This window comes from Alternaria viburni (assembly GCF_023758015.1).
Source record: "Alternaria viburni strain BMP 2772 chromosome Unknown scaffold_8, whole genome shotgun sequence".
NCBI classification, from domain to species: domain Eukaryota; kingdom Fungi; phylum Ascomycota; class Dothideomycetes; order Pleosporales; family Pleosporaceae; genus Alternaria; species Alternaria viburni.
In genome coordinates this window covers 809,157-835,903 of record NW_026055777.1, presented here as the reverse complement: position 1 = coordinate 835,903, position 26,747 = coordinate 809,157, and the positions used below count along the sequence as shown (strand labels likewise).

At 53.0% G+C, this 26,747-nt stretch overlaps 12 protein-coding genes and 1 non-coding gene across 13 annotated transcripts; 4 read left to right on the top strand and 9 right to left on the bottom strand.

Moving 5' to 3' along the window:
* Positions 1–228: 228 nt before the first annotated feature.
* J4E79_004730 (uncharacterized protein) lies at positions 229–1,393 on the bottom strand (the record flags this gene model as incomplete). Its single annotated transcript, XM_049353612.1, has 3 exons — positions 229–893; positions 948–1,156; positions 1,206–1,393. The coding sequence occupies 3 exons, from the start codon at positions 1,391–1,393 to the stop codon at positions 229–231; spliced, it is 1,062 nt and encodes a 353-aa protein (XP_049212060.1).
* Positions 1,394–2,602: 1,209 nt separating this feature from the next.
* On the bottom strand, positions 2,603–3,775 carry J4E79_004729 (Mannitol-1-phosphate 5-dehydrogenase; the record flags this gene model as incomplete). Its single annotated transcript, XM_049353611.1, has 1 exon — positions 2,603–3,775. The coding sequence occupies one exon, from the start codon at positions 3,773–3,775 to the stop codon at positions 2,603–2,605; it is 1,173 nt and encodes a 390-aa protein (XP_049212059.1).
* An 898-nt stretch (positions 3,776–4,673) lies between these two features.
* PNS1 (putative choline transporter, neither null mutation nor overexpression affects choline transport) lies at positions 4,674–6,416 on the bottom strand (the record flags this gene model as incomplete). Its single annotated transcript, XM_049353610.1, has 4 exons — positions 4,674–4,825; positions 4,872–5,074; positions 5,127–6,045; positions 6,107–6,416. 4 exons carry the CDS (start codon positions 6,414–6,416, stop codon positions 4,674–4,676), a joined length of 1,584 nt encoding a protein of 527 aa, XP_049212058.1.
* Positions 6,417–7,226: 810 nt separating this feature from the next.
* J4E79_004727 (uncharacterized protein) lies at positions 7,227–8,176 on the bottom strand (the record flags this gene model as incomplete). The annotated part of the gene is made up of 2 exons (XM_049353609.1): positions 7,227–7,431; positions 7,629–8,176. 2 exons carry the CDS (start codon positions 8,174–8,176, stop codon positions 7,227–7,229), a joined length of 753 nt encoding a protein of 250 aa, XP_049212057.1.
* Positions 8,177–8,773: 597 nt separating this feature from the next.
* On the top strand, positions 8,774–9,322 carry J4E79_004726 (uncharacterized protein; the record flags this gene model as incomplete). The annotated part of the gene is made up of 2 exons (XM_049353608.1): positions 8,774–9,076; positions 9,140–9,322. The coding sequence occupies 2 exons, from the start codon at positions 8,774–8,776 to the stop codon at positions 9,320–9,322; spliced, it is 486 nt and encodes a 161-aa protein (XP_049212056.1).
* A 619-nt stretch (positions 9,323–9,941) lies between these two features.
* On the bottom strand, positions 9,942–11,558 carry J4E79_004725 (uncharacterized protein; the record flags this gene model as incomplete). The annotated part of the gene is made up of 1 exon (XM_049353607.1): positions 9,942–11,558. The coding sequence occupies one exon, from the start codon at positions 11,556–11,558 to the stop codon at positions 9,942–9,944; it is 1,617 nt and encodes a 538-aa protein (XP_049212055.1).
* Positions 11,559–11,867: 309 nt separating this feature from the next.
* J4E79_004724 (uncharacterized protein) lies at positions 11,868–12,940 on the top strand (the record flags this gene model as incomplete). The annotated part of the gene is made up of 3 exons (XM_049353606.1): positions 11,868–11,903; positions 11,963–12,785; positions 12,837–12,940. The coding sequence occupies 3 exons, from the start codon at positions 11,868–11,870 to the stop codon at positions 12,938–12,940; spliced, it is 963 nt and encodes a 320-aa protein (XP_049212054.1).
* A 195-nt stretch (positions 12,941–13,135) lies between these two features.
* Positions 13,136–13,220, bottom strand: J4E79_004723. The gene has a single exon. It is a non-coding gene; the product is annotated as a tRNA-Trp (tRNA).
* A 2,835-nt stretch (positions 13,221–16,055) lies between these two features.
* J4E79_004722 (uncharacterized protein) lies at positions 16,056–16,616 on the bottom strand (the record flags this gene model as incomplete). Its single annotated transcript, XM_049353605.1, has 2 exons — positions 16,056–16,308; positions 16,336–16,616. 2 exons carry the CDS (start codon positions 16,614–16,616, stop codon positions 16,056–16,058), a joined length of 534 nt encoding a protein of 177 aa, XP_049212053.1.
* Positions 16,617–18,110: 1,494 nt separating this feature from the next.
* J4E79_004721 (uncharacterized protein) lies at positions 18,111–19,767 on the bottom strand (the record flags this gene model as incomplete). The annotated part of the gene is made up of 3 exons (XM_049353604.1): positions 18,111–18,220; positions 18,271–19,120; positions 19,213–19,767. 3 exons carry the CDS (start codon positions 19,765–19,767, stop codon positions 18,111–18,113), a joined length of 1,515 nt encoding a protein of 504 aa, XP_049212052.1.
* A 431-nt stretch (positions 19,768–20,198) lies between these two features.
* On the top strand, positions 20,199–21,677 carry J4E79_004720 (uncharacterized protein; the record flags this gene model as incomplete). The annotated part of the gene is made up of 3 exons (XM_049353603.1): positions 20,199–20,431; positions 20,481–20,875; positions 20,929–21,677. 3 exons carry the CDS (start codon positions 20,199–20,201, stop codon positions 21,675–21,677), a joined length of 1,377 nt encoding a protein of 458 aa, XP_049212051.1.
* Positions 21,678–22,535: 858 nt separating this feature from the next.
* Positions 22,536–25,010, top strand: J4E79_004719 (uncharacterized protein; the record flags this gene model as incomplete). The annotated part of the gene is made up of 4 exons (XM_049353602.1): positions 22,536–22,635; positions 22,684–22,715; positions 22,769–22,843; positions 22,890–25,010. The coding sequence occupies 4 exons, from the start codon at positions 22,536–22,538 to the stop codon at positions 25,008–25,010; spliced, it is 2,328 nt and encodes a 775-aa protein (XP_049212050.1).
* Positions 25,011–25,389: 379 nt separating this feature from the next.
* J4E79_004718 (uncharacterized protein) lies at positions 25,390–26,728 on the bottom strand (the record flags this gene model as incomplete). Its single annotated transcript, XM_049353601.1, has 2 exons — positions 25,390–26,055; positions 26,111–26,728. 2 exons carry the CDS (start codon positions 26,726–26,728, stop codon positions 25,390–25,392), a joined length of 1,284 nt encoding a protein of 427 aa, XP_049212049.1.
* Between the last annotated feature and the right edge of the window lie 19 nt (positions 26,729–26,747).

Sequence of the window (26,747 nt, the reverse complement as noted above, 5' to 3'; positions counted from 1 at the left end):
AGGGGAAAAAACGTGTTATAGAAGCGATTGTATAGAAAAGAAGAGAGCAGCACCTGGTACAAGGGAAAATTTGAACAGGCCTGCAGCGTACAACGGGGTAAACATATCCAGACTAGAAGACCTAGCTCCCATGTAGGCTCCAGAATGTCCTCATTTCTCCTCGATTAAGGCGGCAGCGTTTGGGAAGCGCAGAGTTGAATTGGAATCTCTTCCATGAGTCTCCACGCTCTAGTTGGGCGACAATAACGCTAAGGTAGCGATGCAGTAACCGTACCCGGCCCAAAGGTTAGAGCAATCTTCGCTCAACTGTGGGTTGAGTTGACGCAAGACAGCCAAAGGGACTGGTGCGGCCTCGCAGGTACTGCCGTCCGAAGGAGTATAGTATTTGATGCAGCCGTCTACGGCGCCGGTGATGGTAGTGTCCAGGACGCCACTGTCAGCAGTCTGGGTATCGGCATTCTGCTTGGGCGCTGGCTGTTCATCCACGGTCTGATGTTGTTCAAGATCAAGTTGCTGATCGTCATTGTTGTTGTTGTTGTCGTTGTTGACAGTCTCGCGGCCCGCAGTCTGAGTAAGGCTAGCGACAGCACCGTTGTCGCAGCTACTATCCCCGAAAGGTTCGATGAGACGGTTTGCAATGTCCGAAGCGTAGCATGCGGTAGCGCCTTGACCCAAGTTCGGATCTGTGACCTGATCGCCGGAGTTGTAGAGACGCGCTGCTTTATAGTACTTGCTGTCGTCCGGGGTGGCACTGAAGGCGTCCAGCGCCTTCTTCAGGCTAAGCCTTAGACCTTCTCCGGTGGTACCTTCGTGGATCATGTCATGGATCACGTTGGCGGGGCAGGGCGAGATAGTATGGCAGGAGGCGGTTCCTGCGCCTTGCATAAGACCCGCTGGTGTACGAAGTCAGTGTATGCATCTCACGTAGTTCGGGAAGAGACACTTACGGTTGGGCGCGTCGGACGCAGTAGTGGGAGCACGAACACAGCCCTTGGACTCTTGCATCATTATGGCGAGAATGAGCTCTTTGGGAACGCCAGAAGCTACTGACTCTGACTCAATGCTGTCCTTGATGGCCTGAGTTTCGGCGTCGCTGTTGTTGTCGCCCCAGCCGTGATTCTCGCAAGAACCCCTGATAGTGTCCTGATTGGATGCCCTACTAATGTGTAAGTAAATAACATACTCTTGTCTTGATGGAAACGTACCAGGCGTCCTCGAAAGACTTCCATTCGCTCTGCCTCGGCCATCCCGCAGCGGTTGACCCGTCACCACCAAAAGTGGTGTAAGCAGCTCGCGGAGCTAGAGTAGTAGATGTTGCGACACGAGAGTAAAGCGGGAACGCGGTTCCAAAAGCGATGAAGCTGCTAGCAGCGAAGATAGAGGTTGGTAACATTGTTGTTGTAGTCGAAAAGCTGTTGCTCTAATGCAAATCTTGGGAGAAGAAGACAATACACTTGAGTGTTCGTATGCTGGAATATGCACTAGGCTGGTCGGTCTGATACTCGTATTAGCATTGTAGTCTTCAACCCATGTTTTGGGGTTGCTCTCCGAGATGGAAAACGTATACGTACGCGGTAAACGACTACTTGGACTCAGGCGTTGATTACAGAAGAAAGGCTTCTGAACTGAGAACCAGGAAGAACAGAGGGAAAAGAATGTAAAGAGTTGCTTTAGCGATGAGGTCCTCTAAGTAGTCGCGTAGTAAAGGCGATACATTCGAGACACGCATCGCGAAAGTGCCCACAATTGTAAGCGACAAGAACAATCACTTCGCCCGGAAGGCCTTGCAATTTCTCAAGATTCGTAAGAAATCTTTGCCTTGCGAGGTGGATGTCGCAAACGCCGCCCCTGGGCATCCCTGTCAGTCATACCCGCGCCCGTTCCTGGACGTTTCCGAAGGGGGCGAAATTACGCAACGACACTACATATATTTCTCGGTTGTTCGCGTGTAACCCGAGACCCGAAAATCCTAGATAAAGCGATTCTTTCCATGTGCGATACTGTTGCTGAGCGCATATTGAGTTGCTGCAAGATATTGTGACTGGCCCAACATAGTCAGTTGATGGTGTGAATCTCTCGAGACCCGAGGCGAAAGCTGACCCCATGACGAAGGAGACGCTAAAGTTACTCCTATTTCTCAGTGAAAGGAGGGAGGCCGATTGTCGCAGGGTGGAACAGACAGAGCTTCCCAAGGCTGATTTTCAATAAAGTCAGCATAATGTCGCCCATGTAGCCCATGTAGCCCCGAGACATGTAGAATACGACGTTGGGGCACAAAAGTATGGAGATCTTACAGCCCCTTTGATTGCAATAAGAAAACCTCGACAAGGCTGATGTGGGGGTTGGAAGAGCAAAGACGCATGGAACTGAAGGCTGCCCAGAGAACAGAAGTAACTGAAAGGGTATATTCATGATTCATGTCTCGTTGTCATTACATAGGACATTGATTCCGGTCGATGTCACAAAAGTTTCGCCACATAAAGCCGTCGCTCAGGACGCTTTCCATCCTCCTTGCTGTAAATAAACCACGGTAGGTTCTAAGTGCCTGACTACTCCACTTCCGTCAAAGCGCAGCGACTACTCAGAGTCTACCAACGGCGATTCAGCTACTCTCCTGAACCTTCTTGACGATAGCGACAAGGCGGTCGAAGAGGGGCTGTCCCTTCTCGATGCCATTGACCTTGGTGACGACGTCCTCGGCGGAGTTCTCCTTGAGGATCTTGGCAAGCTCAGCAGACTCCTCGTCGCCCTCGACGTTCTGGAAGCGGTAGGCCTGCTCGACAGCGCCGAGGAGAGCATCGACTTTCTCACCCTTCTCAGCCAGCTGAGCGGCGGGGCCGATGAATCGCTCCTTGCGAGAGAGCTTTCGGAGAGGAGCGCGGCCGACACGCTCGACGTTGTCCTTGAGGACAGGGTTGGAGATACGCTTGATGATCTCCTCGACGTACTCGTCTTGTTCTGATGTCTTGACGCCGTGCTTGGTGACGATCAGGTGGGCAGTCTCCTTGACAGCGTCACGAACAGTGTCGTGGAGCTTCTTGTCCTGAAGCACCTCGTGGATGTATTGGACCTTGTTCTGGTGTCCGTAGTAGGCGGCAGTGGCGTGGGAGGTGTTGACAGTGAAGAGCTTACGCTCAATGTAGGGCTCGAGGTCGTCGACGTAGTGGATGCCCTTAACATCCGGCTTCTTGCCGCCGTTCTCGAAAGGCTTCTGCTCGACACACCACTCGTGGAACTTCTCGATGACAACGTCGAGGCCAGCGTTGGGGGGCTGCTGGGGGACGATACGGTCAATGGCCGAGTTGGCGAAGCGAGCCTTGCTGTCGATGTTCTTCTTGGCCTCCTCGCTCAGCTTGCCCTCAATGAAACCCCTCCATGTAGTTGTAGCGTTGATGGCGTTCTCGCAGGCGATGACGGCGATGGGGTAGTCGAGCTTGCGGGCCTCGATGGCCTTGGCGACGGGTTCAGCAACGAACTTGAGGATGTTGGGGCCGACAGCGCAGGTGACGACGTCGGCGGTGGCAATCTCCTCGACGACCTTGTCCATCTCGTGCTTGGAGTTGATAGCGCGGTAGTGGTCAATGGTGAACTTGCGCTCGCCGTCATCACCAATCTCGGTGACGGTGTAGGTGGAGGTCTTTTGGAGGGACTCGATGATGCTGTCCATGACATCGACGAACACGACCTCGTAGCCAGAGTTGTGAAGGAACTCGGCGACGAAGCCACGGCCGATGTTACCACCACCGAAGTGAACTGCCTTCTTCTCGTAGGGCATGATGTGTGTAGTGGGGGTGGTGTGTATTGAACTACGGGAGTGTTATTTGTTGAAGTCGGGCTGGAAGTGAGGTGTAGGGAGTTGAGGGGTGGTAGGGAAGAGAAGTGTTTATTGTGTTGGTGGTGGAGCAGGAAGGCGCGTTGGTGGGGTATAAGTAGTAGGGAACCGGCGGGATTTACAGGTTACGTATGCAATTGGGAGGGACTTACCTGGCCAGAAGGTTCTCTAGCGGGCGGTGTGCAGGTGAGTGTGGAGGTGCAGTAGGCTGTGGTGAGAGAGGGGGAACAGGTGGTGTTTATGTTGGGGGCGCCCAGCGCGATGAGTGAGGTGGCTTAGGAGAGACCCCGCAAGGCGGTGACGTTTATTATTGACACCCGATTGGCCGCTAGGAGCGAATGGAGGTAGGCACGAACTGCGAGACAGTGCAAAAGCAATACCGCAGACGCGGGTGTTTGACGTGTCGGTTGCAATATGGCAGGCAGCCCACCAACATGAAGTTGAACAGAATATATTAATATCTCACTCGTGGGTAATGCCCAACGTCTTACTTGTGATGCCTCACGAGGCGGAGCTTTCCCGGCCGTGGAAGCCGCTCCATAGCTTGCAACGCCCAACATTATGCTTCGCCTGGATCGCGCATTCCACGATGTGGATGGGGCTGTAGACGTCATAAGTCGTAGCGCCGACAGTGGCCTTGTGGAGACGCCGGTTCGGTCTCCCGTTTTTAGTTTGCGCCAAGCCCATCCATCTCCGTTGCTGTCAGGGCGCCCCGCCATGGGCAGAAAATTGTGTCGCAATACCATCGCGATCGATTTGAAGTGGGTATCTCGTGATTATAAAGATTTTATGGGATTTCCAAATAGTCCGACGAAGTGTTTAGAAGGTCCGCAGCCCCAATTTATGCATGAATCGCCTGTTGCACGTGCGGGTAGACGGCTATCATGCGGTGGTAGAGGTCTGGGTGCTCGCGCATAAGAACCTCGGGGTCCCAGGCCATTGCGACAAAGATGGTATCGATACCACTGCTCAACGGCGTGGTGAAGATGTTGCCTGAGAGGGATTAGTATGAGCTTTGCCAATATTGCTGACAACTTACAAATCTGGAGACCAATCAGGAAAGAGAAGGCTACCACAACCGGAGTGTAGGCGCCGTCTGAGTTGTATTCGGGCGATGTGAAGATAAGGTAAAGGTAGGCTAGGAGCGCGCAGGCATATGCGATGAAGGTAGCTCCCATGGAAAGCACAGGTCCGATCAAGCACTCGTTGACAAGCGCATCGACACCACGATCCTTGATCATCCTATCATAGTTAGTCTCGATGTTACTGGGTGTTAAGCGACAGAAGAACTTACTTCCAGGTATCCTTCGCTGCAGCGACGTAGCTCTTTCCGTAAAGCGCGATGTAGCTGAATGCGTATCTGTTCAAGAACTCGACAGCCCAGTTGAGGATGCCAATCAAACAACCCAGGACGCAAAACAGGACCGCGCCCACCATGTTGCCATCACCGGCAGCATTGCGCTGAGCGGCCGAGCAAAGCTGACGCAGAGTCTGGATGATAGCTACAAGCAAACTTCCAAGACTGATACTGCCGAAGCTGTAGGTCACGGACCGCTTGAAAGCGCCGCGGGTCGCGCCCTTCGGCATGGAGTTAGGGTTGAAATACCAGGAGCCGTATACACCGGAAATGGTGGTGTGAATTGTGTTCTTCAACCATTCTGAAATCCAGTACATGGCGAAGGTAACGAAAACAAGCAAGCCAATTACCTTGCCGCTTCCGCAGTCGCCGACACCGTTTCTGCAGTTCGAATTGGCACCGTTGGGTGTATACTGAACATAGATGGAGACCAGCGTGACGGAGTACCACGCGCCCAGTGCAGCAGCGAGCAGTCCTCCGACCAGCGATACGATGTAGGTGTGTCCGTACTTCTTCGACACGTCGATGGCAGTCTGCAGCATGAGCACGCTGAAGGGGATCCTGGGAATCCAGCTGATGAAGCAGAAAACGTAGAAGACGCTGAACAGCAGGAAAACAATGCCTCCAGACCAATACCTCCTGGACAACATGTAGATAGCCGTGACAAAACCGAAGATGATGTTGAGTATGCCGGTGATCCAGATGAACTGCTTGGTGAACTTGCGCGCAGCCCACATGTATGCATAGCTGAAGACGGTAGCTAAACCGAGGACGAACGCGAAGAGGATGATGGTGTTCGAGTTGAGAGCGAAGTTGTTGGTGTCGCCGCCGTAGATGCCTCCGCTGTTGGTACGCGCTGCGTCGCGCGTTAGTCTTCATTCCAAGCGCATTCCATGCTGAGCAAATTGAGTACTTACAATATCCCCGAATTGAAATCACACTGACTGCGACATAGCCTAGGAAAACAGCGATGAAGAGTAGTCCCGCCCACCAATCGTTGTACTTGGGCTTGTCGAGTTTGAACGCCTGTTCGAAGCTTTGTTTGTTATCTTGCTGATAGCCGTTCTGCTGCTGCATTGGCGGCGGTCCCTGAGGCGGCGGCGCATAGTTCTGGCCATACTGGGGAGGTTGCTGTCCGTATGGCTGACCCTGGTAGTATGCGCCCTGCGGTTGCTGGGGTGGTGCGGCGCCCGTGTAGTAATCGGCAGCTTCACCGTGTTGCGCCATTGCGTCGGTTGATGGCAGCTCTGTCGACAGACGAAGAATGCGACGGTGAGGGGAAAGGAGAGGACGACGCTGTAAACAGAAGTTTGGGCAAGCTAGAGCGGATGATGCTTCGCGGCGTTACTAGGGACTCGCTTTTGCGACAGAGCGAACGAGACCAATCGTGTGGCTGAAGATCGGCAATGCGGCTAGTGCGAACCAGATAATGAGCGTCATGGCTGGGGGCACAGACACTCGTGCGCTCAGTGTAGTGGCTGCGCTTCATCCAAAGACGCCATGTGCGGCCTAGATCGCGCGGCTGGGAAGCTTGTCCAATCCTACCAGCATGCCTGCCGATGATCTTGATTTCAGCAATAGATTGCTGCATCGCCCGCGCACTGGTCTACCAACTTCCAATTGTCGCTGCGCTCAAGGAAAAGAACCCAGCAGCTCGCGTCATCCTACTTTCAGTTGTCTTGACGAAAATCCTTGGTCGTCGCCGCATAACTTCCGTAACGACTGTACGCGTGGCTGCAAATTCTTGTGAGCCGATCGGCCGTCTTGGGTTTCGCGCACTGTCACAGCATCAGTCCACAGTCTGATTGAGAATGCCGAATTTCCGGTTTGTTATGCGCACGGCATCAGCTGATGCAACAGGAAAATCTCCATAGACGCGGACAACGATACTGGAGAGGCATGCACGAATATTGGACGGGCGGGGACAACCATGTGGCACGGCGCATTTGAACAGGGTTGACACACAGATTCCCGTACAGGTACAAGCGTTGCATCTTCGCAATTCCCTGTTTTATCGACAGCTTCCGTCGTTCAGCATCAAGCATTCTTCCTTTTTGTTTTCTCCCTCTCTTTCCGATGCGCCCAAACGTAGAAGAACGGATATACTGTCTCTGGTAGCAGCGTGACGATCATGCCACCAATACTCCACCAGTTTCCGACGTAAGACCAGTTTTCCGGTACGTTGACATATCTCCATATGAACACCAGAAACGCCGTAATGCACCCAAGATATCTCGTAATCCTAGACTTGTCAGCGCTCGGTTCCTGGAAATGATTTAGGCAAGTAAAACGCTAAACAGGTCTGCAGACTACACTGGGATAGAATCCAGCAGATCGGAATATCTGGCGACAACGTAGGCTCCAGTCTCTTCAATCCTTCCCTTGAATGAGGTGGAACTGCGATACGCCATGATGCAAATGGGAAAAAGATCAACGTACCAAATCTCCAGACTCTGCCCTTTGGTATCCTGTCGCTGAACCAGATACAAGATCTGTCCCCAGCCGATCGGCAACTCCAGATATAGTCCCGTGAAAAACGCCGTCTTCTGCTCCCTCTCATCCGGCCACACCGTCCCAACCCACCACAAAAAGGCCATCCAAGCCGGCACCTGCCACAACAGCTTCACGATCGTTCTCTTCCTCTCCTCCGGCTTGTACGCATACTTGAGCGCGACAGTGACGAACGTAATATCGAACAGAAACCACACAAAGAAGCAAGCTCTCTGGAAAGTCGTGCTAGTGCAGATATACGCGTAGTGAATCTCGTACGCCATGGTCGCGGAAAGAAACTGTACAGTACCAGCTAGGTAACGGTCTGAGTAGGTTCGGATGGTGTAGAAGATGTAGCAGAGCGTATAGAGTATACCGCAGGCTATGATCAGGAAGTCGGTTACGAAGAAGTAGGATTCGGGTGGATTCAGGGCGACATCGACTGATTGGGGTATCAGATGATACGACGACCACTCTCGGGCTATTTCGAACGGCATGCTCATGGGAATGTGTGCTGTGCGATATCGCCGGTGGCAAGATTGGGTGTGTTATGATGCTGGAGAAGTCGTCGAAACGAGCGATTGGTTGTAGCAATTACCAGCAGAGAGAAAGAAAAAGCGACAGGAGAACAGACGCCTTGTGGAGATAGAACACACTATGCCACTAAATCCCGATTATACATTTGTCAACACATCCTGACTATGAAGTCAACGCTGACGTGCCAAGCTTCCGTCATGTTCCGAATAGGGCGAACTTTGCAGATGGTGGATCTGGAGGCCTGATTTACACCTTCCGCGAGTGCCGACTCCGCCTTCGAAGCGCAGTAACCCTTTGCCATCAGCTTGACTCATTCGCGACGTCCTAGTGTGCTGAGCACGATGCAGATGGAGATAGAGACAGCAGCCCTGCAGGGCTTCCAAGGTTTAGGGCGACACATCGACTAGACTACTTTAGGCGCTAGCGCACAGAGCAGCCACCATGTATCCCGGGGAAGAGTCATGCCTGCAGCCTCGGCCAGCATAGAAAGTCACGACTTGAGCGACTGAACTTCCACCCTGCCTACGACACAGAGAAACCCATCGACTTCGTCCAATATGACAGAAGCTCAACGTCCCAAGATCGGCGTCGGCGTTGTCATCCATGACAATGCGGGCAACATCGTCATGGGCGAGCGCGCAGGCTCGCACGGCGCAGGAACCCTTCAATGTCCCGGAGGCCATCTCGAGTATGGCGAGTCGTTTGCTGAAACGGCTGCAAGAGAGGTTCTGGAGGAGACTGGGCTTGAGGTGGGCAATATCAAGTTTCTGACTGCTACCAACGATGTTTTCGGAGAGGGAAAGCACTATGTGACCATTTTCGTTACCTGCACCATCACCGGTGAAAATAAGACACCCATGGTAAGTCCCTCTTCATGTTGGAGTTGACGGGGAAAGGAGATACAGTACTGATGGGCTTGACAGCCGATGGAACCGCATAAATGTGCTGCGTGGAGTTGGGTTCCTTGGAGCCAAATGTGGTCATGGGCTGGAGAACAGGCGAAAGCGGAGCAGGAAGGACAAGAGGTGCAGAAGAATCTATTCTTGCCGCTTGTCAATCTATGGAGAGAGTATCCTGAGATGAAGGATGCGCTCGTCGGGAGATGACAATGATCTTATCGGTAGTGCATCTCATCTGGAAAATTGCTCCTCGTTGTTGTGGAAATCTTCTCTACTCTACTCCGCTACAGTCGCGTTTGCTCATGCTTTATGATGAGAGTGAATCCATGTTGAAGAGCACGACCTCTTTCAAAAGAGAGATTGAACATACGTCTACGGAGGCTAAGAGATACATACCACCAAGGAGTCTACATTGCCTAAAGATTTTGTGAATTTCTGTTTTGACAGCAATGTAGACAGCGACTTATCTATTTAGTTCCTCCTCTAAGTAGGACAGCACTGCGAATTGCTTTGCTTTAGATAGACAAACTGTACACAAGATAATAGTAGGAAAGGAGCGTTAAGAATAGTAGTACATAATTAAGCTTAAGCGCATCGGGATGATGTCACAGGAAGATAAAATGCACCCCGCGAGAGAAGGTATGGCGCACGCTTCTGTTTTGAGAAAGTAGGTAAATTGATATATGGGTATAATATACGCGTGGCGACATCGAGCAGTGACATTGCGCCGAGACACAGTCATCCTGTCATGGCAGCCATCATTGCGCTGCGCCGTGTAAACATCAGATGATACGAGACCAGAGAGCAGAGCTCAGAAGCTTCGCTCCTATCCTTTCCTGGATCTTGGGCTCCTAGGCACTAGACCCTCACCCTGCGACTTCATCTTCTCCATCGCCTGCTGAACTTGATGCTGCCGCTTTGAAACGTGCTCGTGTCGCTTCTCAACTTCTGCCTCAAACTCCTGCGCTAGCTTGCGTTTCTTTTGCCTTGCCTCCTTTGTGCGCCGAATGATGTCTTGGAATCGATCGAGGAACCAGTCGCCAGCATCCTCCCATTCGGTTGTGGGCAGTGATTGGAAGAACTCGGATTGCTGAACGGCATCTGGGTTCTGCTGTACTAACTCTAGACGCTCGACCAGAGGCTTCTGAAGATCCTCCTTTGAGAGCACAGACGGCCGGGCACGGGGATCAGTATCGAAGCTTTCGTTCCTAAGCTGCTCGTAACTCATCCCGAACAGCGTCGTGTGGTCGTAGTCTTCATGGGAGACAACCTCAGGCTCCTCGATCGGCGCTTGTTCGACCGATTGCTGCTTCGCGACGGGTTCATGTATAGCCGGTACTAGAGGCTGGCGCTTTTGAGGCGCATGAGGCTCACTGGGCATGGCATTGTTCCTGGGTGGGGGCTGCGTCCTGGGGCCAGAAGACTGTCGAACAAGGTGTTGCTGAGATTTGCTGGGCTGTACCTGGGTACTAGGATGAGGACCCGAATACATCGGCAGGTTGGCGGTGCTATTATGCTTGTCCGGATTATAGGCTTGGTGTTGACTGGTGGGAAGGGCGAGGGCGTGATGCTGAACATTTTGACCTCCAGCCTGCCGGGAAGGCGCGGCAGTGCGAGACTGCTCGCGGAGCTGCGCACTATGCTGAAACAAACCCGATGCCTGCTGCGTATCCTGGCTGGCAATTGGCATGTTTCGCCGTTGCTGTTGTTGCGGGACATGGGACGCCGGCATGCGTGCAGCTTGCTTGTTTATGTTCTGACGTTGAGGCGGAGGGGAACTGGGAACAAACTCGTTTTGGTAGTTGGAGAGTGCTTCCGGCCCGCCTTCCCACTCGGATGGCTCACCATTGGTAGTCGGGGGATACGAGTCGCCTCGGACTGTTGGGAGTCCACCGCGCCCTGCCTGATGCAAAAAGGCGACTTGCTCATCGTAAGTAAGATGTGCTACTCCGCTCGCATGAATGAATTCTTGGTTCATTTGCACCATTTCGTCGTCATAATCTTCAGATCCGTCTTCCATATCCTCTAGCTCGTCTCCATTGTCATCGTCTTCTCCCTCCATCTCCGAAGTGCCACCAAGATTGACGACATGATCTTGCTGTTGGTAGTGCTGCTCTTTCTGTTGACTGTCTTCGACCTGTACGACAGATGGGTTCACAGTAGTGTCAAGACTCTCTGCATCAGTGTCGTAGAGATCACGCTTCTGACTTGGACCCGGACCTGATTGTCGATTTTGGAGGGGCGGCTGTAAGATGGCGGAGCTGTTCTGGGTAATGTTGAGTCCGCGCGCCGGAATACCAGAAGTCGCTTGAGGTTGCTGAACGGGATGTCCGTTTCTTATTGATACCCTCGCGTTGGCTGCATTGGCTTGGCGGTCGGGCTTGCTTTGAGGCTGACCAGCGGCAGGACTGCCGGTTCTCTGACGAGCGACAAAGCCTTGCATCGTGGGTAAAGAGAGAGCCACACTCACTCTATTACCTGGATATTTGTCGACGATCAGGTGAAGTTGAGGTTTGCGAGGTGAGTTGAGAAAGTGAGTGCTGAGGCTTGAATGGGAAAGCGCGTCTCTGATGATGCTCTAACTTCATCCGGACAAGCCTCGGCCCCGCCAAAGTGAGCCTAGCACCGCGATGACGATATCTTATCTCCGAGTCGTGGTGTTGCTCCCTTCGCCCATGTGTGTAGACTCGTGCCCCACGAGGTTTGACATTCTACGTTGGAACCTGATATACATACAATCGCATCTCACATCATGGGTGAATGCTATCTCTACAGGCTCCCCAATGAGGCACGCTTTCCTGTCACATCCGTACCTAGGTATCGCGTCCAACTTGCTAACCATTGCAGTTACTTCTCCACCTCCTTACGCCGATACCAACGCCCGAACTCCTACAATTGACCACGATATCGCATCGCATATACACGCTCATCTTACGTATCCTCCATAATCGGCTCACTGCAGCTGCCGAGCTACATTCGCACTCGGTGCTTCTCGAATGTTTCCATCCCTCTGCGAAGCTCACCGAGCCCCCGTACTTCTGTACATACCGATGCACCGATGGCTTGAAGAGTTACGATGATTACAACTCTGCTACAAAGGAGGTTGGCAGACTAGCCGAATACAACAACATGTACTCGCGCTTCAAGCCCCATAGGCGCGATTTGGAAGCGGATGGCAGGAGAGTGAAGCGCCGACCTGGAGACGTACCTGGCAGTCGTACCTTTCCGGGGGCAGTACAGGAGAGATACGAAAGCGAGACCGTGAGACAGACACTTGGGTTAGAGGCGCATGAACTGTTCACGCAGCTGGTTGCGCAGACGAATCTTGTCAAGATCGGTTCTCACAATCTCTTCACCAACTTTGTTGACATTGAAGAAGGTGTACTCCGAGTGTGGAGAGATTGGCTGCGAGACATTGCGACGAGGGGCTTGACGGCGAATACGGAGGTACCAAATGAGGTTGTTGAGGAGGTAGGTAAGGGCAAAGAGATCGTAAGAGAGGTGGAGGAAGAGAAAGCAGACTTGGACGATCCGCGCATCCTATGGGTTAGTCCGAGGAAGGACAGCGGCATACGTTTCAATGTCAGGGAACGGAAGCTTCGGAGGGACGCTCCGATCCTCATCAGCACAGATGAGGATATGCCAGTTACGTATGAAATTGAGTACGACGGTAAGTCCATGCATCCTCCTTGGTGTTGCAACGCTTGCTGATGTCCGGTAGAGCTCCTCATAAGAACGTCGCATCTCCTCTTAATGCTCGAAAGGTCCATGTTGCAGGAGGACAATTCATCTGGCAAAGCGGTTGTCTTCGGGTCTTTCGGATAGTTCAAGCAGTTCAAAAAAATGCACGCCAATTTCAGAAGAGTCATGGTCTCGTTGGGTCCAGATCCTCGGTTCTTGGTGGAGTCACCCCTCCTTGGCGCGATCGGTCAACCACAACGCACTAGGGCATCAACGCATCCCCTCCCACCCAACAGCAAAAAACATACATTATCCTAAGCACCCAGACGAAGAACAAGCTGACCTCGAGGCGATTCGAACGCCTAACCTTCAGGAGGTTCCAGGAGAACTGGAATCTGACGCGCTACCATTGCGCCACGTGGCCTGATTGGATGGAAAAAATTCATCCAAACATGCATATTATACCCAGCGTTTTACTCCTTACACAGCAACTTGATGAGAAAGTGCCAGTCGCGATGGCATCATTCCAGTTCTCAGTCTAGTCATCGAGTCCGATCCGCTGTCAGAAAGGCCACGTTTCCAATTCCAACGATCTGTATACGCTAATCCTACAACGTTCCTAGCATTACGCAACGGCTTTCTACCCCACTACTCCTATTCCCTAGCCCAGCATCTGAAAGATCTGGACCTAGATGGTGTCTCGAGTCCACCGACTACAACTGCCCCACCAGCAAAAGCCTTGTGCCCCCATGCCACACGCACGAGGGACGTTTTGTAACTGCTTCCCTGCACCCAGAGTCAGATTAGGAACATTTCAGTTCGATCACAATTGCTATCACAGTCGAGAATAGTACCGAGGATTCGTTAGGTCAACGATAGTCTTGTAGCCTAGAATCTGCACTAACCAGCCACCCTGTGCGGCGTAAGCCGGACGAACTACGTAAACATTTCGATAACACAATTGTGCAGGGCGCCTTCACAATAACCGATTGTAAATACATCAAGAAGAGGCTAAGAAGCAGAGATTATACTAGGAAACAGTTCGTAACACAGCGAAAACTAAGTAATAGAAACCGGGAGGTTCAGATGAAATTAAGAAGAAGTTCCAGCAGTCTAATAACAGCGTCTCTTATTGTATACCAAATTTTGTGCAACTTCAAGGCTAACACCTCTACAGAACTAGCAGTCAACTTTGCCTGGCACAGCGCAGCTGACGTTTTTATACTGTCTACTCTGCTACTACACCCATCAGCAAACATAACGCCTGCCGCCGCTCATCTTGAACCTATCTTACCTAGAGGCAGCATCTACGGCAGCTACAGAGCTATCCGTTGCGGCTACAGAAGCCTAGCAACTGATGCCGCATTTGCTGCTACTGGCGAGGTACCAGACGCAACCACCGCCCGCCTGCATTCATCCCAGCTTCCTCAGCTGCCGCAACGGCTGCTACTAGGGAGGTACCAGACGCAATCACTACTTGCTTGCCTTTATCTCAGCTTCTTCAGGTGCTGCAGCGGCTGCTACTAGAGAGGTATCAGACGCAATCACCACCCGCCTGCCTTTATCTCAGCTTCCTCAGCTGCCGGATCTGCTACTTCCAGCGAGCTTTCCCCTTTGCTACCAGCACCTATCAGTTGCAACTGCGGCTGCTCGTCTGCCATTACCCTAGCTTTCGCTTTTGCTACCGACACCTATCAAGCGTAACCGCGGCCACTCGCTCCTACTATCACCCCAGCCTTCGCCTTTGCTACCAGCACCGATCAGACGCTACCGCGGCCGCGCGCCTGCCATTACCCCAGCTTTCCCTTTTGCTACCGGCACCGATCAGACGCTACCGCAGCCGCGCGCTCGCTCCTGCTATGCCGGCTTTAACTCGGCCACGGTTAGCTCGGACAGCGAAGAAGGCACTGTCGGCGGACATCCTGAGATATCTAGAGCCTCATGATCAGGACGAAGACCAGGATCAGGACGAAGACCAGGATCAGAGTGAAGACCAGCATCAGGACGAAGACCAGTATCAGAGTGAAGACCGGCATCAGGAAGAAGACCAGCATCAGGACGAAGACCAGCATCAGGACGAAGACCAGTATCAGGACGAAGACCAATATCAAGATCAAGACCAGTATCAAGATGAAGACCAGTATCAAGATGAAGACCAGTATCAGGACGAAGACCAATATCAAGATCAAGACCAGTATCAAGATCACGACTAGCATCAGGATGAAGGCCAGTATCAGGATCAAGACCAGCATCAGGAGCGTACACGGCACAAGCAACATGGTACAAAGAAGCGCAGGTTGGCCACCATCAAAGAGGAGGACACTTTAGGAGATGTGTATGATTTTCAAGAGGGGTCTGATTTAGAAGATGAGTATGCTTCGCAAGATGAGTATGCCTCGCAAGAGGAGCATGAAGTATGGGAGGAGCATGAAGTATGGGAGGAGCATGAGAAGCAAGAGGAGCATGAAGTATGGGAGGACCAACGGAAGCGACCTAGGAAGCGGCGTCTTTTCAGGGACCACCAGCCTCTTCAGGTCCAGACGGCTGCCCAGAAGACATCATCAGTGGAGCAGGACGAACTCGACGCAAATGGCTTTCACCTATCAGACTTTGAGGACGAGAGCGATCCGCAGACCATCGGCGCTGAGCGACTTGCATGGTCACCTGTTCACGTCCCCTTCTCCGACGATGCCTTGTTTGACATCACCCTGACTGGCGACGATGTTGTGCGCATGGTCGAAACCGCCTTTCCTGTACTCTCAACATCCAACAAAAGGATGAAAATCTTTTAGGACTCGGTAAGTCCTGTCTGTACGAAAAGCATGTGAAACATATACTGACTTTGCACCTCTACCTTTGCAGCTCAACGAGCACCTCCAGAGCTCACCGCCCTTCAGCATACCTGTCCAAGAGATCAATCCGCATACCTGGCCCTTGACGAACCCTGTTATTGACAGCCTGTGGAATGAAGCAGCCGCTGCGGAGGTTGCGCTTGACATCCCCGACACGTATGGAACAATTATTGTAGCGGAACCTGCACCTCATACGTAAAAAGCTAAACAGGTCTGCAGACTACATTAACCTAAAATCTTTTAAAGTAGGTGACCTAACGTTAACGTAGGCTCTAGGCTGTTTAGCTTTTCCCTAGGTTGGTGTGCCTGCGTCTGGTCACTTCTTCCACTAGTAGATCCTTGGCCTTCTCTCTGGTCTTTGAGATGGACTAAGCCTTTCCGTCTAGGGCCTTGATAGTCAAGAGGATTTAGGTGATGATGTAGCCAGCAAGTTTGCGCTTAACGTCGTCCCTTTTGTAGTACGTCAGGGCATCTGATGGCTTTACATTATTAGCTGCCCTGACTTTCATGATGGCCTTTCGTTGCGTCTCATCAATTCCTGATGTCCTCTCTAAGGTTTTGTCTAAGGAGGCCATGTCCAGTGGAGGCCGCTTGAAATGATCGCTAAGGGTGTTGTTCTTCTTTGCGTCGAAATTCCGGAAAGCCGACATCTTAAGAATGCTGCCCGTGCTCAACTAATAGGCGTACCCGGTTGTTGAGAGGAAGTAAGGCAGGTAGAGTTTACCGAAAAGCTGGACTAGGCAGTAGTCAAATATCCGCTCACGGAATGCAAACTGCCTTTGAATGTCCGTTAGGACAGACGCGCGATTCCTCGAGAAAGCTTCGGGATGTGGGATCGCGAAGGCCAAGCGCCTTATCTTCCTAGCCTCGAACTGCAGCCAAGCTAACGGGATTTCATGCTCGAATCGTTTCTTTCCAAATGTCCACAAGACTGTATGCTCGATCTCATTCTCCTGAATGTAGGTCATGTACGCCTTGGCCGCTATTCCCCCAACGACAAGGAGGACTTTTGCCTCAGAGCAAGATATTATCTTGAAGGCATATTCCTGCCAATGTCTGCGAAGTTGAGTGGGAAGTGTTCCTGCTCGAAAGAGGGTCGCTTCACCACCCGGTACAGTCTTGCGATCTATTCGCCGGGGAAAGACGTCCACATGGAACATCGAATGCTCCCTGATATCAGCGACATGGAAACCCATCTCTGAGTACAAAAGCCACATGGAAGAGTTGGACATATCGTGGTTGGTCCCATAAGCCAAGTGCACAGTTGAGTTGACGTCAGCAGTCGGATATGAGGACAACACCATGAGAGAGTCGTTGGGGCTCCCACAGGATTTGACTAACAACCTCTCTGACATATCAAGCCATGCAAAGTCGTCTGTAGAGTCAACCTGGTGGTCAGGAGGGTGAAGAGCTTTCTCCGCATCGGTAGCTTGGCCCCAGTAGCCATCCATTGCTGTGTTTGTAGTTGGCCATGTCGTCGGATACTCCTCGCGCACTGAGATGGTGAGCGGTGGCGATGTAGACAGGTGCTCACGAGCTGACTGGTAGAAATCCGCCATGGCACTGGTTGCAAGGGCGGGATAGCCGCGTTCTACCATCCTTACGACCTCCTCGCTAGACAGCGTGGTATCCGTTAATTCTTGATCAGTAAAGGGCAGGTAAACCCATAACTCTCGTTCCGCTCTGGCAACTTCTGGGTCTTCAGCAACAGCATTATAGACATCCCATCCATGTAGTTCTTCATTGTTTGGGCGCTGTATTTCCCTAGAGTCTTCTGCATCCGAACTAACTGTGGCCTTAGATATCCTCTTTCTTTTGGCCTGTGTGACCATAGCTCCGGTAGCTCTAGCGACGGGCAAGTACGATGCGCAGCTGATGAAGAGGCAGGCGGCTTGGACCGAGGTCGATGTAACGATAGACAACAGCTTCAACCGGGTCAGTTGCTGCGGCAGCTGATGAAAAGGTAGGCGGCTTGGACTGAGGCAGATGTAAGTAAAGACAGCAGCGGCGACTTAGACTGAGGCCGTCGTGAGTAAAGACAGCAGCTTCGACTGGTGCGGTACAGCATTGACAACGGCGGACGTGGGTGCACGATATCAGTGTAAGCATAGCTGCTATTCTTCTTTTTATTCCAACGATGACTGAAATGAAAAGTCCCACCATGACATGGCTGATGAATCGGTGATGGATAGCCGTGGGTATCTAAACGTGAAATGACCTGGACGCGGCGTAATAGCCATGCGTCGTATGTCGTGTGGTGTTATCCTTATGCCTAAACGCCGAAAATTCCATATGCAAAATCTCCCTCCCTCATCCCATAATTGCTCCGTTATGCAATGCGTTTTGGCATGCTAACAGACCTTCGCCGATCCGCCTACCACCAACGCCGTAGATGTCTCATCCAGAAGACCATGTCGAGCCCTAACATGTCGAGTCTGACAATGCAGGAAACGTTTGACTCGTTAGTTATCTTGAGCGGTCTCAATCTGGGCATATTCCTGCCAGTGGCCATCAGCAGCCCTCTTCCAGGTACGAATGCTAGCGTCATCTCCAGTAGTGACTAGAAGATCACCTGTAATAATTGTTAGTTGTGACTGTGCATGTTCTTCCGGTGTGACTTACCCATCTGCGAGAACGCGACACGCCAAACCGCTCCGTGATGATTGGTAAGCTCATCGGTCATCTCTACCTTCTGCTTGATGCGACCAGGATACTGCTCGTTCTCAATGGAAGTGTCGGGGGCCTTGGAAGCTCCTGCCAGTCCAGCTCCGATACCAGATGGGGCGTTCTGTCGATGGCCTCGAGGAGAGACTGAAAGCGGAGCGGAAGACGATGCTTCTCCAGATGCAGTGTTCCTATCCTCGGTCTGCGTACGAAGCTCATAGATGCGAATAGCGCCGTCTTTGCTAGCTGTGGCCAAGATGTCGTAACCTCGCATAGAACCATTCGCCCAGGCTAGGTCTCGAATGATCTGACGAGCACCCTCTAGCTTCGCAACTTGGAAGAAGCGCTTGGCCTTGTCGGTGCGGAAGACAAGGACATCTTTCATAGCAGCAACAGCGAGGGATAGCGACTTGCGGTCAAGGCCAGCGGTGATGGCGGTCCAACAGGGTAGCTTCTCCTTGTGAAAGACGACCTTGAAGCCTACCTCCTCTTGGCGCTCGGGAGGGTTGTTCTCGGAGACCCAGCGCTCTGCCAGGATAGTCCATTCGTGGAGATTGTTCTGATCCTGGGGCTCGTACACAGTGAGATAGCCGTCGCGGGTGATGAGCGCGAGCCAGGTCTCCTGCATGATGTTCTTGAAGTCCAAAGACATGAACGGCGCGTTGGTCAATGAAGGGAGTACGTAGACCAGCTTGAAGCGGTTGCCAGACATGGCCACCTCGGTGACGTCCTCTTGCCAGATCTTGCAGCGACCATCTTCACCAATACTACCGACAACCTCGCCCATGAAGGGGCCGTTCCACTTGACCTGTACATGAAGTTAGCGACGGGTCACAAAGGTGGCAAAAAGGCATGCAGGTGACCGAAAGAAGATTTGCGGCTGAAGATTAGATAACTTACATCGACAATCTCGGCATCGTGAGCTTTCCAGCTCTCGACCAAGGTCCACGAATCGTCCTTCTTGTCCCAGACCTTGACGCGGTGATCTGAGCTTGCCGTGACCATGCGCGTGCCGAAGTAGTTGAAGTCGACAGCGAGTACGAGGTCCTGGTGGCCATGCGAGAAGGTCTGGAAGCTTCGCTCTGCAGCCATCTCAGCGTAGGCGCGATGCGCACACACAAAGGCCACCTCTAGTTGGTCGATGACGCGCTGCTCGACGCTGCCGGTGCTGCCGTCGGCGCAAGGCTCCTGAATCAGGGGAGCGATTAGATCCACGTGCTCGATCTCGTCTTCGAAAGCGGCGGCGATATTGAGATGCGGTCTCCGTGCAGGCGACCGTGCTTCCTCCTTGGTGGGGCCCAGCGAGGACGAATCGCTGACTGCAGCAGAGGGCAGACGCGACGCTGTCAAGTGCTGGAGGAAACTTCGCGACGCGAGATGACTGCTCACCGCATTCAGACCGTCCAGGAGCTCATCAGCCTTGGCTGAGCGGCTGGCTTGGTTGTGGTCCGCCATGTTGATGCCAATGTTCGTGGGTCTATCGTTTCGGGTTAGCAGAGCAGGAAGAAGCCGAAACAACACCTTGCCAGAATCTCTACTCACCAAACACCGCAACCACGACCTCGTGCAGATTGTACTGCTCTGTTCGTCTCTGGCTCACTCTGCGAGCTTGTTGGTTTCGTTGCTGGAGTCGTGGATCTGTTCACAATCTTTATCTGTCAGTCTCAAGTCCACTTCGAACGATTCACGCAGAGTCACGCTCCGGGTTCAGACAAAGAGGTGGCGATTCGGCAAAACGGCAGGTCGTGACGGCGTTGCTGTGGGGAGGTTGCGCAACCGTTGTTGATATCGTCGCGACAGCAAACGGCCGCGCGGAGTCAACAGCTACAGGCGTCCACGTGCCAAGATCCGCCGTCACCTCGACATCAGACACTATCACTGTCACCATGGCGAGCGCGCTATCATCAACAGAATCAATTTCACTGCTCTCCTTGTCGCTCGCATGTGTCGGTGTGCTGGCCAACACGCTTCACGGTGACGGTGAGCCGCTTGTTGCGTCGATAGCGCTCAGTGGTCTGGCCTTTGCATTCTGTTATGCTTTGATACGATGGCTTGGGGATGCCTTTGCGAAGCGTGGCTTCAAAGGGAAGGATCTATGTAAGCTGAAGCAGATTGAAATGTAAGTGTCAAGTGTACTGTACATGAAAACGATTTACTGACAGGGATAGCCCAGAGATGATGGGCGCGGTCTGTGCTATGGTGTATCTTTTCATCTTGATCTTCTTCATACCATGGCCGTTCTACAAAGACATTGTAGTCGCAACATCAGGCGGCGGTAGCCGGGACACGATCAAGGAACTGGAGCTGATTGAGACCGGGAGGCTACTACACAGGTTTCCTCACAACAAGCTTGCGTCCTATCTGTCGGCCATACTTTCCCTCCAGTCTATCGTACTGCTCGGTATTGGTGACGACCTGTTCGACATAAGATGGCGACACAAGGTGCTCATTCCAGCCTTTGCAGTTATTCCCATGCTCGTGGTTTACTTTGTCGACTTTGGTGTGACGCAGATGGTCGTCCCACTACCACTCAGGCCTTACCTTGGCGAGCTCTTTGACCTGGGTATGTACTTGCATCGATAGCTGTTTCTAGATTGCCCATTAACATACGTTCAGGCTGGCTTTACTACGTCTACATGGCGCTGATGTCCATCTTCTCCTCGAATAGCATTAACATCTTGGCGGGCATCAACGGCATCGAGGTGGCCCAGTCTATAGTCATTGCAGTCCTGATTGTCGGCAATGATATGCTGTATCTCTCACCATTTACGACGTACCCACATCCAGCGACGGATTCGCATCTGTTTTCGCTGTATCTGCTACTGCCGTTTATCGGTGTCTCGATGGCGTTACTGATGCACAACTGGTATCCAGCAAAGGTGTTTGTGGGCGACACTTACTGTTACTTTGCAGGCATGGTCTTCGCCGTAGTGGCCATCCTCGGTCACTTCAGCAAAACGCTCATGTTGCTACTCCTACCGCAAGCGTTCAACTTTGTCTACTCGGCACCCCAACTGTTCCACATCGTACCATGTCCCCGACATCGGCTTCCGCACTTCAACGCACGGACTGGTTTACTGGAGCCCTCGCGCGTCGAATTCACCAAACCACTACGACGACCGATAGCGGAGAGCCTCAAGGTGCTGCACCGGCTTCGGATGCTCGATGTTGAGACGGATGGGAAAGGGCAGGTGGTCTCGTCGAGCAACTTTACACTAATCAACTTGTGGTTAGTATGGTTCGGTCCCATGCGGGAGGACCGCCTAGCTATGGGTTTGCTCGCGTTCCAGTTCGCGATTGGACTTGTAGGACTATTTGTGCGGCATCGCATGGCATTGCTTATCTTTACAGCGGACAACTTGTAGATGTGTGGGTATGCATATAGACGGTGGGTGTACTATAGTATCGTGGAACATGTAAATTACTGGGAGGATGGCTGGAGCGCATATGCTACAAGGGACCTGCCGGGAGTTTCGGCGTATTGTATTCACCCCGCGTTGACAGAAGCGATACTGGGTGGGAATAGCGATACAGTCGAAGGATCGCGGTCGGACGAGGTAGCTCGCTTGCTTATCAACGGCTATTGTTTTCTTCTTCAAACACAGTAAATTGCTTCTGCACTTGGGCTACTGTCATGTCCATTCCAGCCTCACGAAGCGTGGGTGAACATGTGGGCTGGCCAGGGCCTCGTCAGCTGTCGTCGCAACATGCTCGTCCAGTGTCAAATCGGAACGTTGGTAGACTTGCTGACGCTGCAGACGGCGGCCGGGAGGCGGTGCAGTGGGGCAGGCGCAGTGCGGGGCAGGAGCGACCTCTCGACACGTGAATGTCGTCATTGGTTGCGGAAACAGTACCTAGAGGAGCGCTCGCAGCGCCAGAGGCGATGCGCGACAAGGTTGCCTGCATGTTATATCGCCCAAGAGCGCTATCACCGCCTGGCACCTACCAGATGTGAAGTATAGCAGCCCGACAGCGGTGGAGGCCGAGGCGGACCGTCATCATTCGCGGCGTGATTGGCGGCTGTGCCCCTCTTACCATCGACTCCGAACATCGGCCGGCATCTTTTTGTGCCTCGTTCGCCTTCCATGGATTTGAGTTCCACACGCGCCTCATTTAAGCCGATACCTGCCCTGGCCGAGCACGTCTCACTTTCTTGATCTCCAACTCTATTTTCCTGCACCCATTTTGGACTGGTTGTGCAACTTCTACCTCACATATCCAATATGCCGTCTGCTGTGAAACCGCCGCAGACCCTGTACGACAAGGTCTTCGAGGACCACATCGTCGAAGAGAAGGAAGATGGCACAATTCTGCTATATATTGGTATGACATGCGCTGTGTAGCCATTGTTTCTTACTGACAGCTGCACAGACAGGCATCTTGTCCATGAAGTGACATCACCAGTAGGCAGACCTCCGAATCCGTCCTGCCTTTCCACAGACTCACACAACTACAGCAAGCTTTTGAAGGCCTCCGAAATGCCGGTCGCCGAGTGCGAAGACCGGACTGCACCCTCGCGACAGTCGACCACGTATGTGTCGCATCTTGCAGAATCCAGCAGCAGCTAACGGTAGCAGAACATTCCCACCGCGTCGCGGAAAAACCTCACTACGACCGAGAAATTCATCGAAGAGACCGACTCGCGGTTACAATGCATGACCCTCGAGGAGAACGTCAAGGCCTTCGACCTCACTTACTTCGGCCTCGACGACAAGAGGCAGGGTATTGTGCACATCATCGGACCCGAACAGGGCTTCACGCTCCCCGGTACCACCGTCGTATGCGGTGACAGCCACACATCCACACATGGCGCTTTCGGTGCCCTGGCCTTTGGTATCGGTACCAGCGAGGTCGAACACGTTCTGGCCACACAGACCATCATCACACAACGGAGCAAGAACATGAAAGTCCAGGTTGAGGGCGAGCTAGGACCTGGCGTTGGCAGCAAGGACATCATCCTGCACGTCATCGGCAAGATTGGCACCGCCGGAGGAACAGGTGCCGTCATCGAATTCTGCGGCTCGGCTATCCGCGGCTTGAGCATGGAGGCGCGCATGTCGATATGCAACATGTCAATCGAGGGTGGCGCAAGAGCCGGTATGATCGCGCCTGATCAAATTACCATCGACTATCTCAAGGGAAAGCCTCTAGCACCCAAGGTCGACAGCCCGGAGTGGAAGAAGGCATGCAGTTACTGGCTGGGTCTCAAGTCAGATGAGGGCGCCAAATACGACATTGAGGTTCTGATCGACGCAAAGGACATTGCCCCGACTGTCTCCTGGGGTACTTCACCTCAGGATGTCATCCCGATTACCGGTGTAGTACCTGGCCCTGACGACTTCCAAGACGAGGTCAAGAAGCTGGCATGCGAACGCGCTCTGAAGTACATGGGTCTGACTGCCGGCACCCCAATGCAGGAGATCCCACTTGACAAGATTTTCATCGGATCTTGCACAAACGCCCGCATTGAGGACCTGCGCTCAGCTGCTCAAATCGTTGAGGGCAAGAAGGTGGCTTCCAACATCAAGCGGGCCATGATTGTGCCCGGTTCTGGCCTGGTCAAGAAGCAGGCTGAGGCAGAAGGTCTTGACAAGATCTTCAGTGATGCCGGATTTGAGTGGAGAGAAGCTGGATGCTCGATGTGCTTGGGCATGAACCCCGACATTCTTTCTCCCGGTGAGCGATGTGCTTCGACCTCGAACAGAAACTTCGAGGGCCGACAAGGTGCTGGTGGCCGAACCCATCTCATGTCACCCGCGATGGCTGCTGCCGCTGCCATTGTAGGAAACCTGGCGGATGTACGGAAACTTGCGCCACAAACGTCTGGACAAGCCAAGGGCTCACCGAAGATTGAGTTGGACGCGCAAGTCGAGCCTCCTAGCAGCGACGAAGAGCTTGAAAAGATCATGGATCTTCCTAGCTCCGGACCTCAACACACTAGCTCAAATACTGGAAGTACAGGCGGTGCCTCAGCCGGCATGCCTAAGTTCGAGACCCTCCGCGGAATCGCAGCACCTATGGACGTAGCGAACATTGATACCGATGCTATCATCCCCAAGCAGTTCCTCAAGACCATCAAGCGCTCTGGTCTTGGTAGTGCTCTCTTCCACGCATGGCGCTTCGAGGCCGGTAGTAACAAAGAGGACCCATCTTTCGTACTGAACAAGGAACCTTACCGCAACTCAAAGATCCTAGTCTGCACTGGTCCCAACTTTGGCTGCGGCTCAAGTCGTGAACACGCACCCTGGGCGCTCCTCGACTTCGGCATCAAGTGTATCATCGCCCCCTCCTTTGGCGATATCTTCTTCAACAACACGTTCAAGAACGGTATGCTCCCCATCCGAATTACCGACACCACTGTCCTACAACGCGTCGCCGACGAGGCGAACGCTGGCAAGGAGATTGAGGTCGACCTCCCCAACCAAGTCATCCGCTCTGCCGACGGAACCGAACTTGCCAAGTTTGACGTCGAGGAGTTCAGGAAACACTGTCTTGTCAACGGACTGGATGATATTGGTCTGACTATGGCCAACGTTGACAAGATTGAGAAGCACGAGCAGAAGCGCACAGCTGTCTGGCCTTGGCTGGATGGAAGTGGCTTCCTGAAGAGACATGGACGCGGACCAGTCAAGGTGCAGGCGCAACCTGTGCCAAAGACCAACCGGGGAGAGGAGATCACCGAACCACTGGAGTGGTAGAAGGTAGATTACAAGGGTAAAAGTCGGACTTTAGTCAATCTCTTTGGAGTTTTGTATAATCTGGCGAGCGGCTGCTCTGCGGACTTTGGATTAGGGTGTTTATGTTGGGACCAAGATATCATGTGAAATGAAATGCCATATATGAATGATCTAGTTTTCGCACCTGACCGTACTGCGCCTGAGCAATGCTTTGGTTTCGGTAGTATGCTTTGATATGTTCTTTTGCCCAAGTATTGCGCGAAACCAGCTTTTGAGGTATATCGCACTTCGCAGACCATGCATAACGCATCAACGCCAGAACACCCAAGACCCCAAGATAGAGTTCCGTCTCATATCGATACAAATCCCCCTTTGAACAAGGCGCATGAGACATTGTGTCCTACCGACCCTGCTGTCCAGCCAGTCCCGGTCCGTCTCTCGTCCAGCCGCTCTTTCGCATGCCCTCTTCAATCCTGCCCCAGATCCTCTCCACAACCTCTCTGTCCCTCCATCTGCCCTTTTCGCTGCCTGTCCACTTGTCCACACCCACGGGTAGCACACCCCTACCCAATTGCTTCACCGTCTCTGGCGGCTCTTCCGAACTCCAGCCGACGAATATACCCGGGTAGTTTGCAAACAACTCTGCGGGCTGTGTGTATTTGTAGCTCTTGAACTGCCAGAGCTGGCCAGTAGTGAAGATGGCGACCACACGGCCCCAGTATGTGGGCTTGAAACTGGCGGTGGAATCGACGCAGATGAAAGTCAGGGGTTGTGAGGAGATGGACGGGAGGAGGCGCTGAATTTGAATCATGTTCGCGGAGGCGGATGTGCTGGACGAGTCTGTGGTGTTTGGTGGGACGAAGACGCCGTCGCTGAGGAATGTCTTTGCGTTCGAGGTGCGCAGGAGGGAGGAGGCGGATGGGGAGAGGAGGATGATGGGTTGTAGACGGCGTTGAGGTCGTTTCTGGAGATTGGCAACAAGGGCGGGCTGGGGTGCGGGTAGCTTGTTGGCATCGGGGCGTGAGCGGAGGAATGTGCTGGCGATCTTGCGGTAAGGCGAAAAGTCCTAAAAAGTGTCAGTCTGTTGTAGAATTGAGATCAGGGAGCTGGTGGACACGTACGACGTTCTTGGATCCCCTCAAGACGCTGTTGTGGTCTCCCATCTTCCTCTCTCCGTCGTAGATCTGCAGTAACCGCGCATCCACCATCTTGCCTGCTGATCCTACTTTGGCACCCCTTCCTCCATCGACGGGAACGCCTTTGCCGCCTGCAATAGCCGCCGCATCACCGGCGGCAGCACTGAGCGCGCCCCCATCTATAGCAGCGATGCTATCACTGCTCTCCGTCTCTCCACTCAGCCAAGCGATGAGCTCGATCTTCTGCGCAAAGGTGAGATTCTGCACGCTGCCTCCCGCGCCGCTCGGCAGCTCCTCGTTGAGCGTCTGGACAGCGGCGAAGTAGTCGGTAACGGAGGCGTCCTTGTTCAGCCACGCGAAGTAGCAGCTGCGCAAGTCAACCGCCTTGCCGTCTGGCGCAAACCGCGTCGGAGTGCTCAGCGCAAACACTCGGTGGTCGCCCGAATCAGTATTGAATGAGACATGTGTTGCGACGGCGAGATCTGCGACAGTATCGGCGGGTGTGGGTTCGGCGCTGGTCGTCAGGATGGGTGTTGCACTGGCCTTGATGCTCAGGCGGAGGTTGTAGAGCGCATCTGCGACTTCGGCTTCTGCTGCGGCCATTCTGGGGCGATTGGCGCGT